This window comes from Melospiza melodia, chromosome 3 (genome assembly GCF_035770615.1).
Source record: "Melospiza melodia melodia isolate bMelMel2 chromosome 3, bMelMel2.pri, whole genome shotgun sequence".
Classification (NCBI taxonomy): Eukaryota; Metazoa; Chordata; class Aves; order Passeriformes; family Passerellidae; genus Melospiza; species Melospiza melodia.
In genome coordinates, this window is record NC_086196.1 from 112,337,229 (window position 1) to 112,353,455 (window position 16,227).

General features: G+C 45.7%; 1 protein-coding gene across 1 annotated transcript in view; it reads left to right on the plus strand.

Moving 5' to 3' along the window:
- The first annotated feature begins 2,257 nt into the window (after nucleotides 1–2,257).
- Nucleotides 2,258–16,227, plus strand: part of XRN2 (5'-3' exoribonuclease 2) — a 32,739-nt gene continuing 18,769 nt past the window's right edge. The window contains exons 1-17 of the mRNA XM_063152686.1: nucleotides 2,258–2,382; nucleotides 6,352–6,479; nucleotides 6,582–6,693; nucleotides 6,975–7,086; nucleotides 7,826–7,884; nucleotides 7,964–8,053; nucleotides 9,058–9,130; nucleotides 9,228–9,278; nucleotides 9,433–9,590; nucleotides 9,983–10,057; nucleotides 10,160–10,293; nucleotides 10,379–10,436; nucleotides 10,525–10,632; nucleotides 11,065–11,109; nucleotides 11,404–11,535; nucleotides 12,525–12,643; nucleotides 14,760–14,895. Of these exons, the coding sequence (XP_063008756.1) occupies nucleotides 2,308–2,382; nucleotides 6,352–6,479; nucleotides 6,582–6,693; nucleotides 6,975–7,086; nucleotides 7,826–7,884; nucleotides 7,964–8,053; nucleotides 9,058–9,130; nucleotides 9,228–9,278; nucleotides 9,433–9,590; nucleotides 9,983–10,057; nucleotides 10,160–10,293; nucleotides 10,379–10,436; nucleotides 10,525–10,632; nucleotides 11,065–11,109; nucleotides 11,404–11,535; nucleotides 12,525–12,643; nucleotides 14,760–14,895 (1,665 nt within the window). The 5' untranslated portion in view covers nucleotides 2,258–2,307. The remainder of the gene's footprint in view (nucleotides 2,383–6,351; nucleotides 6,480–6,581; nucleotides 6,694–6,974; nucleotides 7,087–7,825; nucleotides 7,885–7,963; nucleotides 8,054–9,057; nucleotides 9,131–9,227; nucleotides 9,279–9,432; nucleotides 9,591–9,982; nucleotides 10,058–10,159; nucleotides 10,294–10,378; nucleotides 10,437–10,524; nucleotides 10,633–11,064; nucleotides 11,110–11,403; nucleotides 11,536–12,524; nucleotides 12,644–14,759; nucleotides 14,896–16,227) is intronic.

Consider the following 16,227-nt stretch of genomic DNA (forward strand, 5'->3'; position numbering starts at 1 on the left):
CACACCCCCAGCAGATTCCCATCGGCACACCACTCATCCCAGGAAAGTGCCCGAGCAGGAAAACCTTCCCTGCTCCTGCCCAGGGTGCGCCGCTCTGTGCTGGGCTCATGGATGTGCAGGTGGCAGGTGAGACCTGGGCTCACCACCCAGTGCAGCTCCTCGTGCTCAGACCAACTTTTCAAGGAATTGTCTGCTGCAGTATTAATTTTTCCAGCACTTGTTTACCCAAGCAATTATAAGATAAGATGATTGCCTTTCATTTGCGTCCGCCAGCCTTCTGTTTTCTTCGTCATTATCAGAAAAACAACTGATTGCCCATCAATACAAACAAAATGTTCATGCTAAGTTGCCGTGATCCCTACAAAATTCTGGGAGGAGAAACACTGGAAGGAACACAATAGGAAGCTTCAATCATGGAACATTTTGTAAGGAACAGATAAAGGACAATCTTCAGCTGATACCACAGGTGTGGTGCCACTACAAAGTTGCAGGGGAAATTTATTCAAGTCACAGATTTTACTGAGAGGAACGACAACAGAAAATGGCTTAACAACAGCCAAGTGAGGATAAGAATAATGAGAGACACAATATCGGGTTAATTTATTCTACAGCGAATTAGCCAGGTACCAAGGTTCCCCTCTGCTCCCCAAATCGGTGGCGTTGACTCAGCAAGCACTGCTGAGGTTTTGTTATTTTTGTTAATGGCTCCCAGGCCGCTGTTCCCTGTCCTCGGCCCTGTGGCTGCCCTGCTAACGGAGCTGATGTGTGGCAACGGGACACGGCGGAGCAAAACCCGCCTCGTGCTAATCCCGTTTAATTCCCGGCCGTTTAATTCCATTTTGGTGCCGTCATACGGGCACAAATTAACAGTGTTTGCTTATGCCACGGGCAGAGCAAGGGGACGGCGGCTCTTTTGCCTGGTGTTGGTCTCAGGAATCACATGGAGACATTTCTCAGCAAGGGAAATATCCCCTCAGAGGGCACAGAGCAGCCGTGCCCTGAATCGTTCCTGTTGTTGCCAAATGCAGGATGAGTCAAAATTGTCCAAAGTCAGGACATTCTTTAATGTAAGATCTTTGTATATTTTCATGCAGAGACCCCATTAGTGCATCCTTTCCTCAAGGACATGCTGGAACCACCAAGCCTTAAGGATGTAGTAAATCCAGATGTTGGCGCCTATGTGTGTATTCCTAACTTGGCAAAGCACTCAAATTCTGTGTATCCTATAGCTGAACTGTGTTTGTTGTAACACTGAAACTCACACCTACAGCTCAAAAAGAGGTGCAGACCTTTCCCCTGAGCAGGTGGAAGAGTTGGCTGGGGTTACCTAAATCATGTGGAAATTACTGATGGATCCCCTCCAAAAGAGGGGCTGTGCTGGGGAAGTTGCCAGCTCTGGATTTCTGAATATAAGTAACAGTGGTTGTTCTGGATTTAGGGAATATGTTGAGCATGCAGCTCATGCAGCGCTGAAATAAATCATCGATTTCTCTCCTAATTATTGACTTGGGCAACACTGCTGTGTGTGTGCAGCCTAAAGCACCCCACTGTCACCCTGAATTTTAAAGATTTTCTAAGCCTTGTGATGTTTACATTTTTATAACAAACTTTCTCACACAGTTTCTGTAGATAACTTATTGTTTTGCATTCTTTTATGGAGGAGGAAAATTTTGATGAACTGTTGGTTTGTCCAGTGTCATTGGAGAGGTGGCGCTTTCACCCTCTAATCCACTGTCACTTTAGATATAAATATTGGAGTAAAAAAATAAACTTCCCTTTTTTCACCTTGAGAACAGCAGTGTGTGCAGGTTATGTTGTTACGTGTCCTATGGTGACACCCTACAGCAGCACCCCATGCTTGTTTTTTAACAAGGTGCTAAGGGAAGGCGAGTCTTCTATTAAACTGTTCGTTTATGGCGGTTTTTGAGAAGTTGTCACACTGCGTGTCTTGGCTGAGCGTGAGGGCAGCACTGGGGCTGTCTCAGGAGTTCGGCTTCGCTTTTCCTCCTGGACATCACTTTTGTGCCCTCTGGCTTTGTTTTCCCCTCTGAGCGTCCCTTTCGTGCCCCAGGAGCTGCCCAGACACGTTTTACGGGGCGCTGTCCCCTCACGCTCCCGGCCTCCCCTCAGGCCGCCATTGCGCCACCCTCAGCCCGCACCCAAGATGGCGGCGCCGCCTCCTCGCGCACGCGCGCCCCGGCCCCGCCTCCCTCCCTCCGTTCCCGGCGTGCCCCGCGCCGCCCCCCGACCCCGGAAGTGCCGCCAGCGCCGCGGGTCCCGCTCGGCGCTGCCCGTGCCGCTCCCGCCATGGGAGTGCCGGCCTTCTTCCGCTGGCTCAGCCGCAAGTACCCCTCCATCATCGTCAACTGCGTCGAGGAGAAGGTGAGCCGGCCGCCCGGCACCGCGCGGGCCCCGCCGGTGGCCGCCTCGGGGCTCTGCGGAGCGGGGCCGGTGGGGCCGCACCGGTGCTGAGCCCCCGGTGCGGAGTCCCCTCTGTGCCTCCGTGGGCTGCCCCGGGGCATTTCCAGGCGGGTCGGGGGATTTGGGCTTTGTTTGGGTTTGGTTCGGGTGTTGTTTATGATTGGGGGATGTTTGGGGTTTTTGTGGGGGGTGGGGTTTGGAGTTTTTCCCGGGTTTTTGATCCCGGTGGAAGCGGCCGCTCTATGGGGGCAGTTATCCCCGTGCCCCGCTCAGTGCCGGGGGTGCGGGTGAGCGATCCCGGGGGGAATGGGCACGTGGGGGAAGCGGGAATGGGCGCCGGAGCCGGGAATCCAGCTTCTCCTCCGATTCCTCCTTCTCCGGCCGCTTCCCGGGATTTCCTTCCCGGGAATTCCTTCCCTGGAATTCCAGCCCTTCCCGACGCCCTCGGCTCTTCCCTCTGTGATTCCGACCCGGAAAAGTAAAATTTGAGACACTGGTGAAATTTGAGTAGGGAGCGTTTTTTGCTGTTTCTTGAATGTTTTTCGCAGTCTCTGCTTTTCCACAAGTTTTTTTTTTTTTTTTTTTTGGGTGGGAATTAGAAGCCTCAGCAAGCTTCGGGACTTGCTGGAAACACGAGTGCAGCTACCGAGCCTCTGCTTGTGCTCTAGCCTAGAGCAGCCTCAGGGGGTTTTGTCTCGTTGCTGGTGATTTCTAGTTCGGGATAAACCCCTGAACTAGAACTCTGGTTCAGGATAATCTCCTGGCCAAACAGGGAGCTGATTATTCCAAAGACACCCTCTAAAATCTGGCTTTCCATAGCAGCAGCAGCAGGAGGTTTCAGCGAAGGCTCTGACACAGGATTCCACAGGTGCCTTTCCAGGCGGTATTGCAGCTGAAATTATGTTTGTTTATGTGGTTTGTTTGGGCTGGTTCCTTCAGGCACATCCCTGCAGGCACGGGGGTGTTGTGCCATCCTATGGGACACGGTGAGAGGGACAGGGAGGATGGGGGGATCTCCCTTCATTGGCACCGTGGTGGATTTACTGTGCCCTGAGCGTGGCAAGTTCTCCTCAGGGCTAATTCTGAGGAGGCAAACTCTGGAGTTCTTGCTTCCCAAGCTGCTTTTCCCATAATAATTTGTGTTCTGTTTTGTTGGATTGTACTGGCTGCAGTCTGCTGGTTTGGAAAGTTCAGGGCATGTGCTGGGGCTTCTGCCTCTCTGCTCCTCCTCCCAGGATGTGCTCACTTTGGGGAAGCACCTGGAAGGGGATAAAGAGTGGGAGCACAATGGAGAAGATCAGGGAAAAGAGAGTGAAGTGTTGGAATTTCATGTTGGGGCTGCAGGTGTGCCCTGCCTGCAGCAGGATGTTCAGCTCTGGGCTTCTCCAGGATGGTTTTGTGTTGCAGGTTCGGGCAGTGAAGCACAGGTTTGGTTAAAAATGTGAGTTGCTGCTGCTGTGGTTTTATTGCAGCTGTGATTTCAGGCCCTCTCGGCAAGGTGGGGAGTTTATTTTACCTGTCACTGCAAGAAGTGAATTTTTAATGGGGGATAATTAAGATCTAAGAATGCGCCTGGGAATTTTTATGGAAAAAAGGGGCTTGTTTAAGAGCTTAACAGTGTTTTAAGGGCTTTCCCTTAATGCTGAGCTCCAGCAGCACTGGCTCTTCTGGACTCTGCACCAAACTCCTGGATGTGACCTCTACTGGGGCTTTGGGAACCCTCAGTTTAGGGGCTGTCCTAAATAACCCTTTAAGATCAAAAAGCAGCCACAATTTAAACAGCAATTACATCCGTAACAGTTTGGGGCAGCTGTCTCTAAGAGCAGATTTGCCTTTTCCAGCACATTTGTAAATGTTAGATTAATCTCTGTGTAATCAAAGCTGCTCTCACATTTAGGCAAAACAAAGGTTTGCATAGCCTTGGTTTTACTGATGGTGTGTCTCTTTTTTCAGTCTTCAATAACTGAGCTTGTACCAGCCAAATTATTTATTAAAATTAGTGGAAAGACACAACGAATTCCTTGAGTTGGATTTGCCATAAGTGAAGTGGCAGCTCTTGCTGTCCTCATCCACATTGCTTTGTTCCAACTCAAGAGCACGTTGCAATTACAGCCAGGACAGCACACGGATAAATCACATTCATTAACATTTTTTTATATTCAAATCTGGTCATAAATCTGAGAGTGGAGTAGGACAGCAGGGAGAAGATGTAGTTTGTCTTCCTGTCGATGAATTTAAGCTTCTCTCACGATGTAATCAGCTCCGTGTGTGTTTTAGGATTGCTGTAAATCTCTCTAATCAGAAATTTTGTATCTCCCGGTAGCTTGTCTCTTTGAAATATTGAAAAGTTGATCCTTGTTCTCTTACCTTGCTATATTAATCAGATTTAAGAAAAAGAAATAATCTTCTTCTTAAGCTGAGCGGGAAGAATGAGAGGAAGATCTTGAAGATAATAAAAAAATCCAGGAGAGAATATTCTTAATCAAATGGATAGGAATTAATAAAGCTGCAGCTAAAGTATCATGTTTGAAGATCTGTTTTGAATGGTTTCAAAAGAGGCTGGAGATGAGAAGTGAACAGTTTAGTTATATCACAAGAGATACCGCTGCCACACACTTCAGCCTCCCTTGCACACGGCTGCTGCATGAGAACCCCAGTGGGCTTGTGAAGGGGGGCTCCTTTTCTGCCTCACAGAGCTGGGATTCCTCCTGAATCCATTGAGCTCAGATCCCACGGGCTGGGGATCAGGGAGAATCCAGGGGGGTAGCCCAGAGGAAGGTACAATGTTTGCACTGACATTTAGTTTCTGCTAGCACCACCTCATTTTGTATGTGTGGTGTCTGGAGAGCTGAGTGAAGGAGGCAAACAGCAGTGCTTGGAGGTGGCATCTCTCAGGATAGCTGTGCCAAACCTAAATACTACATCAAGTCTTGAGAAATGAATGGAATGAAACTTGAGTTTCGTTTTGGGGGTAAGAAGTCAGCCAGTCCTGCTGCTGCTTTAAGCAGGAAAGTTGTCCAAAGTCGACAGCGTAATCTGTAAGTTTTGGGGTTTTTCTCTCGGAATCTCCATCAGACATGTGGAGAACTCACTCAGTGAGTAGCAGTCTGCAGACAGACGTTTGGGAAGGGCTTGTTGTTGGCTCAGCAGCAGCAGCTGAGCTCCATGTGATGGGAGACCCAGGGGTATCCCAGTTTTCCCCATCCCATGCACTCCTGTGACTGTAGTTTCACCTCAAAACATGCCATTCATTTCGTTTATTTTTAAACTTGGCTTTATGCCCAGCTATTCAAGAGCACACTTTGTTCCACCTTTGGATGTGTTACAACCCATTCCAGCCAGAATTCCTCAGAAAACCATCAGGCTTTTCCTTGCTCAGGTCCTGTCTCTTCCACGCTCTTGGGTTTTAATCCATGTGTGTTATGCCTGTGGCTGATGGAAGGGAGAATCAGTGTTGCTGATTGTCCTTTGACCAAACTAACCACAAAGCCAAACCACAAGCCCAACAACAACAAAGGCCCAAAGAAAGCAAACCTGAAATTATGGTGAGGAAACGAAAATGGCCGTGGTTGTTGAGGATGTTGAAGAATCCACTGCTGGAGCAGTCCAGGCACATGGGTGGCTCTAGGTGGGTTGGGATGAAGAAATAATATGAGGTATGAGAACTTCTTGTCAGGAGAAAAAAACAACTCTTCCATAACCCATTATTGTGTTTTCTGGTTAAAAGCAGGTGTAGAAAGAAGTGCTGTTTAATAGTGAAAAGTGCAGCTGCAGGTAGTGTGGGTACTTATTACTGGCACTTGATTTTAATAATAATTACTTATTACTTAGTGTGGGTACACTTTTTCCTCTGCTGCCATTAAAACCAAACCAGACTTTGATGAGCCTGTGCATTAATAGCTGCAATCCTTGTCCCCACTGCATCCCCAGGCCAAGGAGTGCAATGGTGTCAAGGTCCCCATTGACACGAGCAAGCCCAACCCCAACGAGGTGGAGTTCGACAACCTCTACCTGGACATGAACGGCATCATTCACCCCTGCACACACCCAGAGGACAAGTAAGGCTTTGTTTAGCTCTTTGCAGGTGCTGTGTCTCTCTCCTTATTGAGAGATAAGGTGAGAGGCATTTCAGGTGTTAAATTGGATGCTCTTTGTTTTAGGCCAGCGCCCAAAAATGAAGATGAGATGATGGTGGCGATTTTTGAGTATATCGACAGGATCTTCAACATTGTGAGACCAAGGAGACTCCTTTACATGGCCATAGATGGAGTGGTGAGTATTGACACACTGGGTTTCCAGCTGGAAAATCCTCATCTCCCCTCACTGCACAGAATCACAGAATGGTTTGTGCTGGAAGGGACCTTAAAGATCTCCTGCTTCCCCATGGGCAGGGACATCTTCCACCAGCACAGGTTGCTCCATCCAACCTGGCCATCAGTAGGTCTGATGAGAGGTCAACTCTTTGTAATAACTTGTGACCCAAAGCATCTCTCAGGACAGGAGAGATTGTCCAGATGCAAAAAGTGACCCAAGCTCTCCTGTACTTTTTTTAGGCCCCACGTGCCAAAATGAATCAACAGAGGTCCAGGAGATTCAGAGCCTCAAAGGAGGGCATGGAAGCTGCTGAGGAGAAGCAAAAAATCCGACAAGAAATTCTGGCCAAAGGTAGGGCAGTGGCCTTATCTGAGTTTTTTTCCTTGAGAATCACCTTGTTTGATCACCTCAGTAAGGTTTGGAGAAAGCTGTGTGTGCATTGCTGGGAGAAGGGGAGAACAAGCCTGGAGAAGGCTGGATCTGTGTTTTCCAAAGTTAAGAACTGAGACAAAACAAAATGTCATCTTTTCTTCTTCAGTCTCCTGCCTGAAATGAGTTTGTGTTGAGTGCTCTTAATTCCTTTTGAAAATAAATTGAACAGAAGAGCAGGGATAAATGCAGTGAGAAACAACCAAAACCCTTCTGGAAGGAAGTACACGTTTGTAGGGCTTGATGAAAGGAGGATTGAGGCTTAAAAGCAGGGATCAGATGGAAATACTCCTCTACAGGGATAATAAGCTGCCAGCAAGGGGAGTTACTTGACAGTGGAAACTCTAAATTCAATGAGGAAACAAAAGTCAGAGCAACTTTGAGGGTGGTGGTGACACAGCTGGAGTGAGAGGGGAGTGTTTGCTGCTGGCTGGGCTTTGAAATCACCTTGCTGAAGTAACAATGTTTGTAAATGTGGCGGCACCTTGTAGGATGGAGATAATGCAGTGATAAGAGTTGGTTTGGTTTGGTTTTGTGGGAATTGTATTAAACAATCTGGTTTCAATGAGTTAATTATTCCCAGGGGAGCTGTCTGGGTTTTGCCATGCAGAAATGTTGGCAGTGTTCCATCTGGATGTAACTCTGCTCTCTGTTGCTCCAGGTGGCTTTCTGCCTCCAGAGGAGGTGAAGGAGAGGTTTGACAGCAACTGTATCACCCCGGTGAGTGGCCTGGCCCTGTACCCGGCAATTTCTAGGGGCTGAATGTTGGTTTAATTCCTTTCCTTCCTACCCTCTGCAGGGAACTGAGTTTATGGACAATCTTGCTAAATGCCTGCGCTATTACATCGCCGACCGCTTGAACAGCGACCCGGGCTGGAAGAACCTGACAGTGAGTTTCCCACTTTCACACTTGAGGGAGATGAAGGGGATGTTTGGGCTGGGCTGAGATCCAGTTGAAGAGTAGAAATTTAACAGATTTGTCTCTTGGCCTGGCTGTGAGCTGTTATTAACAGCAGGCCAGCATACACATCCCTCTGAGGCTTCAGAGATCCATTGTGTGCTGATAACTCCATCTCCCAGCACCATTTGCTGTGATTTCATTGAAGGACAAGGAGCAGGTTTGCTGCTGGAAGCCACAATTTCACGTAATGGGGAGACAGGGCTTTAGGAATACTTTTTCTGCTTTTGTGGGAAGTGTCAAGATACATTGTAGTTGTATCTTTTGCACTGTTTCTTTTTTGTAATTGCTTCCTCAGCAGGCTCAATTTCTCTGTTCCTCTAATGGCAGGCAGTGAAAATAGAAGTGCCAGCTTTCTTGGCTTTCTGTGCTTGGAGATTCTCCCCTGGTCTTGCCCAGCCACTCCACTCCTCCATTTCTGCCCTGTGTGTGCTGCACACAAGGAGCAGTGCAGGCAGGAAATGCAGCTGCCTGTGCTGTGTGCCATGAGCTGGCTGTTCAAGTACTCTAATTAGAGGGCAGTTGGCTCTGCTTGATTCCCCCATCAGACAGGGGTTTTATAAACACTAATTCTCGTCAGGGTGAGGAGGGGGTGATGAGATCATGTTTCAGTGCATCAATGAGCTGAATCTGGGAGTTCTCTAGTGCCCATTTCATTGCCCTGATAATTTATTGGACGCATTAAATGTGACGTGGTCGTTTCAGTGGAATTTGCAGCAGTGTCAGCTTCAGCCTGGAACTGACAGAGCAAAGTGAAAGTGTCTTCACTTGCTTCTTGATTGCAAATAATTTCATCTTAAATCACAATATTTTAGCTCAAACCACAAGTTACAATTTCAGGTATTCATAAGTCAGATGCTGTGTTCAGTATATAAGTTACTGTTTTTTTTTCCTGTGGCAATATTAATTGTTGCCATTATTTCAATTCTTTTCAGGTTATTTTGTCAGATGCCAGTGCTCCTGGTGAAGGGGAGCATAAAATCATGGATTACATCAGGAGACAAAGAGGTAAAATTCCAATTAATGTGGACATTTTGTTTTAAGTTAAACTCAGTAATAACTTACTTAGCATGACTTTGACAAAATGTAATTTTCTTTTGTGCAGCTCAACCCAACCACGACCCAAACACTCACCACTGTCTGTGTGGGGCTGATGGTGAGTTCTCTCTTGCTTGTGGTTCCTGGGTAATCACATCAGTATCTTGCTTGAAGCAGAATCCACTTTGCTTCTAAACATTAAAAAAAAACAAAACCAAAACTTGATTATGTTTATCCTTAATCACATTTTATTTTTCTCCCTTGCTTGATAGCTGATCTGATCATGCTTGGCTTAGCTACACACGAACCAAACTTCACCATCATTAGAGAAGAGTTCAAACCAAACAAACCCAAGCCTTGTGCTCTCTGTAACCAGCTGGGGCATGAGGTTAAGGATTGCCAAGGCCTGCCCAGAGAGAAACAAGGAAAGGTAAGAATTTTGCTATTTCTAGGATTTTTTTAATCTGTAGTGTACAAGGAGATTCTCAAATTGTTCTTGCTGCTGGTTTTAGCTGAAGCATGGTGCAAATTGTTGCTGGGAATACCTAGCTTTCCTGTTGGAAATAAAAATACAAAAGTGTCATGCCAAACCTGATGTCCACATTTGTGGTGTTTTGTTGTTTGGGGTTTTTCCCACTGAATGGGAACAAACAATCAGTAACTGAACAGATGTGCAAAGCAGCAAAATACACCCTTGGCACAAGGGCTTGGGAGCCTGGTTTTGGATCCCTCTCAACTCCTCTTGAGGCAAACCTTGCAAGTAGGGCTGGAGAAGCTCTGGAATGCCCTTGGATCTGATGTGGGTCCCCTCTGGTTTTTCAGCACGATCAGTTTGCCGACACCATGCCAGTCTCAGAGCAAGAGTTCATCTTCATCCGCCTGTGTGTCCTGCGAGAGGTGAGGTGCTAAAAATTCCATCCAAAACTATAAATCCCTATAAGTTCCATCCAAACCCCTGCAGTGTTCTCTGAGCTCCTGTTGCTTGTGTGTGTGTTGCAGTACTTGGAGAGAGAGCTCACCATGGCCAGCTTGCCTTTCACTTTTGATTTTGAAAGGAGTGTTGATGACTGGGTCTTCATGTGCTTCTTTGTGGGGAATGATTTCCTCCCTCACCTGCCATCTCTGGAGATCAGGTAATGAGAATCTGTGTTCTTGTCCTGCAAGAACAGCTCTTGTGCTTTTCACTACCAGGAGTGTCACCCTGTGCTTTGTGTTTAGGGAGGGAGCAATTGATCGCTTGGTGAACATCTATAAAAACGTGGTGCACAAAACTGGGGTGAGTTTTTTCCTTTTCCTTTAAAAATATCTGGGTCTTTGCCACAAAACAGGCTTGTTTTTCAACTCTGTTATTCTCTGACCTGCAGGGCTACCTGACTGAAAGTGGATTTGTGAACTTGCAACGGGTCCAGATGATCATGCTGGCTGTTGGGGAAGTTGAAGACAGCATTTTCAAAAAGAGGAAAGATGATGATGTAATTTCTTTGTTGTTGTTCTGACATTCTTGAAGTTAGATTTTAATCACTTACTATTAGCCAGAGACACTCCTTTAAGAGAATAAGAAAAATACCCAGAATTTGTATTTTCATTGTTATAATCTCTGGTGAATACTTCAACACTGCTGTCACTCAAATAAGGCTGCAGCTAAATTTAGTAGATCATTTAAATCCTTAGCAAAGTTTTGGAGCTTTGGGTACTCAGCTGTTTTTTTTTCCCCATAGATTTTCAGGGTAGGGTAGAAAATTCAATCCCTTTCTGTTGTATTTACAGACACAGGAATTGACCCATGTCTTATTCAGAACACTCCCTAAAAACCTCATGGCATGATCAGTTGAGGATTATAATGAAATCATTTGCCAGGAGTCTGTGTCCATGACTGACTTTATTTCCCTTTGTTCTTCATTTAGGATAACTTTAAAAGACGACAAAAAGAAAAAAGGAAGAGATTGAAGGTAAGTGAATTCCTTACCCAATGCAGAAACTAGCAAGAATTTGAATGTCTACTTTAGTTTTTGAATGTTGGAACTGCAGGTGTAATCATGGTGTTTTCTGCCTTGTATGTAACTACTTCAAAGTTTTAAAAAATTAAGTTAGGTTGATTTTTTTTTTTCTATTCCGTATTCAAAAAATGTGACTTTGTGCATTCATTTCCCCATAATGTTAATCTGAAAATTGTGAGAGAGCATCATCCCAGTACTGGGGAGATCACAGCTCTTTCAGCAGCCTTGTCTGTGTTTATCTTGCAGAGGGATCAGCCTTCCTTTATTCCTGGTGGTCAGTTTTCCCCTCAAGCCCTGGGAAATCGATCCAGCCCTCAGGCAATCTGTAACCCTCGACAAGCTGCCTTTGAGATGAGGATGCACGACAGGCAGAACTCGGTGAGTGGATGTTCAGAGGCATTTGCACAGAGAAAGGAAGGAATTACTGCCTGTGTTACTCCTTTTTGTCTGCTCTGTCCAGTTTTCTTGAAAAGCTGGCACCTCAAACATGATTCTTCTTAATAAGGGATTTTTCTAAGCATGCTTGAATAAAATTGTCTTCTTTATTTCTACTTGGAATGATGCTTTTCCCTGGGGAAGGGAGAAACTTGGATGAAGTTTTGGGCAAGGTATTAGTGAGGGAAAAACTGGAAAGAAGTGCCCTGTTAGAAGTCCTGCTATCTTTAAATAACAATTATGACAGATATTTTCTTTTTTGGTATAAATCTTCATCCAAACAGCAAACAGATTAAAAGTTCTTTTTCATCACAGAGATGTGTGTTCTGTCTCTGAAGTCTAATTACAATGTGCTTTTTCAAGGTTTAATTTCTGCTGCTCTTCCCTTTTAATCTCAAAACTTTTTTGCACATGAGTTACACAAATTAGTTCCTTTATGGAACAGGAGACATTTCTTTTAGGTTCTAATATTAAAATAGATAAATTTGAGAGGAGTTTTAGAGACCAGCTGTGAAGCAGCTCAGAGTATTTCTGGCAGTTCTGAGTTGGAAGCACCTTTTTTTCACTAGTGCCACAAAAGGAAGTTGCAGCAGAAGCTGCAGTGGTGTTCCAAAATTGGACTGTATCCAGAATATGAATTGATTAAAAATGCCACTGTGTTTATTGCACTTGTTTCTTTCTCAAAGCCAGGGACAACTTTTCCTGTGTGCATCAATGCCTGCCTTTTAAAGAGATATGTTTTTCCCTTTTGCACCTTGACTGTGATGGGTTGTGCAGCCTTTGCCTGGAGTTTTTTTGGAGCTGAAGAGAAGCCTTGTGATTATCACAGAGCTATTAAAATTAACTTCATTTTTAAAAGCCTAACAAATCTTCCTCTTCCCCCCCACCTCCACCAACCTTCCCCTGTTTATCTCTGATAATTCTGACCCTAGACAACTTCAGCATCTCCCAACACCAGCCTGACTCCTGACAGCAGCCCGTCCCTGGGAGGAGGAATTAAGCGGAAACCTGAGGACAGTGACAGTGAACCTGAGCCAGAGGATAATATCAGGTGAAGCCATTTTTTGTAGCACTTTGTTAGCAAATTGCTGAGATAGATGCAGCCTAATTAATGCCATTTAGCTCAGTGCAGCGCTGCCTTCGGATGCTTTTGTGATCTTTTTTTATCCAGCGGTAATTAACGTGGAGGGTGAAGATATCCAGTAAATTCCAGTGAGATGGGTGAGCTCTGGCTGTTGAAGCTAAGTATCCAGATTAGTATGCATGCAGGTTTGCAGCCTCCCAGCCACTGCTCCCTCTGAGACCGAGCTTGGCGAGACATTCCCTGATTATGTGAGCGGAATGCTCCTGGAATATGGGAGCTGTTTAACCCACATGTGGGCAGCACTGTCAGTGCTCTCCACCATCTTTGGGTGGCAGCAGGCCCTGGTTTGGCTCTGAGGTCTTGTATTGTCTCAGGAGGGCTGAGCCTGGGATGGTTGAGACAGGAATTTTCTGGGAATTAACCACCAGTGAGTCTGCATTGGTCAAGGATTTCAGTGAAACTGTTTGCATCGAGGGTGAAGGCCTTTACAGCTGTTCCTGAGAAGTGCAGCCGCAGGGGTTTGTTTTCTGTGGAGTCTGCCCACATCTACCCATGGCCTAAGACTCAGAGTTCTTTCCTTGTGGAGTTCTGGTCACAGTCATCACAATATATTTGTGTTATGTGGCCCATCAGCTCTAGCAATATCACAATTCTTATTATATGCTCTCATTCTTATTTTCTTTCCAGTGTGTCTATATCTGAATGGACTGATTTTTTTTTTTCATCTATCAAGCAGTATTTTTATATAAAATAATAAATTTTAAGGATATATTACTCCATCTCATTTCCATCTGAGTGTTAGCAGAGCTGCTAAAAGAAGCTTGAACAGTATGAATGAACTGTGGTGATTCACAAGCAGCAGTGGTTCTGACAGGGTTGGTATTGCCAAGGAAAAAGATGCGCTACATTCAACCACAGTTTAAGCTTTTGTAGCTCAGAATATTTTTTCATATCCTTTTCTGAGTGGAAATTAATTCTGTGCTTGCCATTGTAAATAAAAAGAACTGCATTGATGTCCTGGATACGACCACACTGTTTGTGAAAATAAATTCTGTATTTAGAATGACTTTGAAACCAGAGCAAATTGTTGCAGTCAGCTACAGATGGGTTTTATCTCACAGAAAGGTTTTTTTTTAATTTATGCCAGTGTCTGTCTGCCAGGCAGCTCAGAGCCTGCAGATGTTCTTGACTCCATCCCTCAAGCCTTCAGTGCCAGGAGCTCTGTTCTTGCTTACCTGCTTTTCTGGAAGTCTTGGAAGCATCTCTTGGCTTTTCTGCCTGCTCATCAGTGTGAGTTGTCTTGGAAGGATTTAGGAAGTGTCCTGAGCAACTGTCTCAAAACAGAAGCAAAGATCCTCTTTGCAGAGCCAAAGGGATGTGCATCCTGTAAGGAAGCATGAATGGATTGTGGCTCTCTCCTAAAGCTCCATACACAGGATTTAGGGCTCTGGGAGAATCTGACCAGTGTCAGCTTGAGGTGACCTCTTGGAGTGGTTTGGAATAAAATTCCATGTAAGAAAACAAATCACTATTAAGGGATTATGTGGTTTAACCAGTTTGGTTCTTTGCGGACATGATACAGCAGAGCTGAAGGGTGCAGCTGCCCGTGTGTGAAAGAGGAGCCAGTGTTTGTTTTCCCTGCCCCATCTGTGGACAGACATGAGGGGGAGCTGTGTGAAGGAAGGATGAACTGTGGCCTGGTTGGCTCCTGTGCTCCCAGTGTCCACCTCTGGCCTGAGAGACTGAAAATCCTATGTGAAAGGGAGCTCATCTGATGTGAGGCAGCAAGCACAGGGCAGAAGTGCCTCTGGTAATCACAGCTTTTCTGAACAGAACAGAAATTGTTATGCATTTGCTTGCCTTCATATTTGAGGTAACAGGAAAACTCTGTCAATTCTGCCAACAGTCATATTTTATTCTGTTGCTGCTGAGCATCGCTTTTTCTGCTTTCATTTAAACTGTGTATAAATGGCAACTGAAGCAGCAAGTGGCTTTGTTTTACAGTGTAATTCAGACCTGCAGATGTGCATCTGCTGAGGTGCCCATCCATGTTAACATGTTGCCTGTGCCTGGTTTGTTGCAGGTTGTGGGAGACTGGCTGGAAGCAGCGCTACTACAAAAACAAATTCGACGTGGACGCGTCCGATGAGAAATTCCGCCGCAAGGTTGTGCAGTCCTACGTGGAAGGGCTTTGCTGGGTTCTCAGATATTATTATCAGGTACCCCAAAGTTTCTGGTCTGAAGTTGTTTCAGTCTGTTGCTCATTTTGGAAAAGCTGTGGGGATTTTTGAAGGTGTAAAACAGATGTGTGCCCATTCTGTTTGACACTGGGGGTTTGAATGCAGTTTCGCCATCTCTGAAGCTGCTGAAGGAACAACTGGATGTGGCACTCAGTGCTCTGATCTGGTTGACAATGTGGTGATTGGTCACAGGTTGGACTCTCATTTTAGAGGTCTTTTCCAGCCTCAGTGATTCCAGGATTCTGGGGGCAGCAAGAACTGCTGCTATTTTCCCTTTCCCACAAATAATGACACTGCACGTGCCTAAATGAGAGAACAAAGAGCAAAGCCTTTGAAATGCCAGTAAGAATTTGCAAGGGAGAGAGTTGTCAGTCTCCTCTGTAGATTGTAATGCTGCTCCATGAAGTGTGTTGTGATTGAAGTAATCTGTGTCAGATTTAAATCTTTTGATAATTGAGATGTCAGATTGGCAAGAGATTAGTGGGCCATGGTGACTGATGGTTAATGAGGAGCTCCGTGCCCTGAAGGCAAAGTCAGTCAGACTGGCTGTGTGACCTGGGAGCACAGTGTGCTCCAACCCAGGGAGTTTGTCCTGTCCCAGCAGGAATTTGGAGCTTCCACACAGGGCTGTGTTCTTAAAACGTTGTATTTTTCCTCAATGGCTGCCGCCTGTCCAGCTGGGAGCACAGGCAGGACAGATTCCTCAGGTGCCTACAAAATGCAGTTTCCAGTAGGTTTTTCACTCCCCCCTTGGAACAAAATGGGAATGTATCCTCTTCCCTCCTGCTCTAGCCATTCCTTGAGTTTGAGCTCTGACTCATCTGTTATGGGGGATGAAAATCATCAAGTTTAAAGTTTGCAAGCTCTGGTGCAGCTTGTCTGCAGGGAAGCTGAGTTCCCCCTACCCTTGTGTGCATGATGTCCTTTAGTGAAGGACAGATGTCACCTGAATGCCTTTATAGGCAGGAATTATCAGGATCCTGTGCACAAGGAAACTGTGGTTTTTAATCATGACAGAGTATTTTCCCACAACTCCCTATGTGCCCATCTGCCTCCAGGGGTAGAAATGAGCCTTCAGGTGAGCTGTGGGTAAAAGTGTCCCCTTCAGTGGTACAAGAGCACAAGACCATTCCAGTCTGTTGTATGGGGATGGAGCAGCTAGAAAATCACTCCTTGCTGATATGGAAATGAGGTTAGGAAGCTGTTGGGCAAGGGGAACTTCAAAATAGGTTTGCTTGAGGATCTTTGTTTGGCTTTTTTTCTTCTCACCATAATAAAAATTGACTCCGGTAATTACTGCTGGCTGTCCAT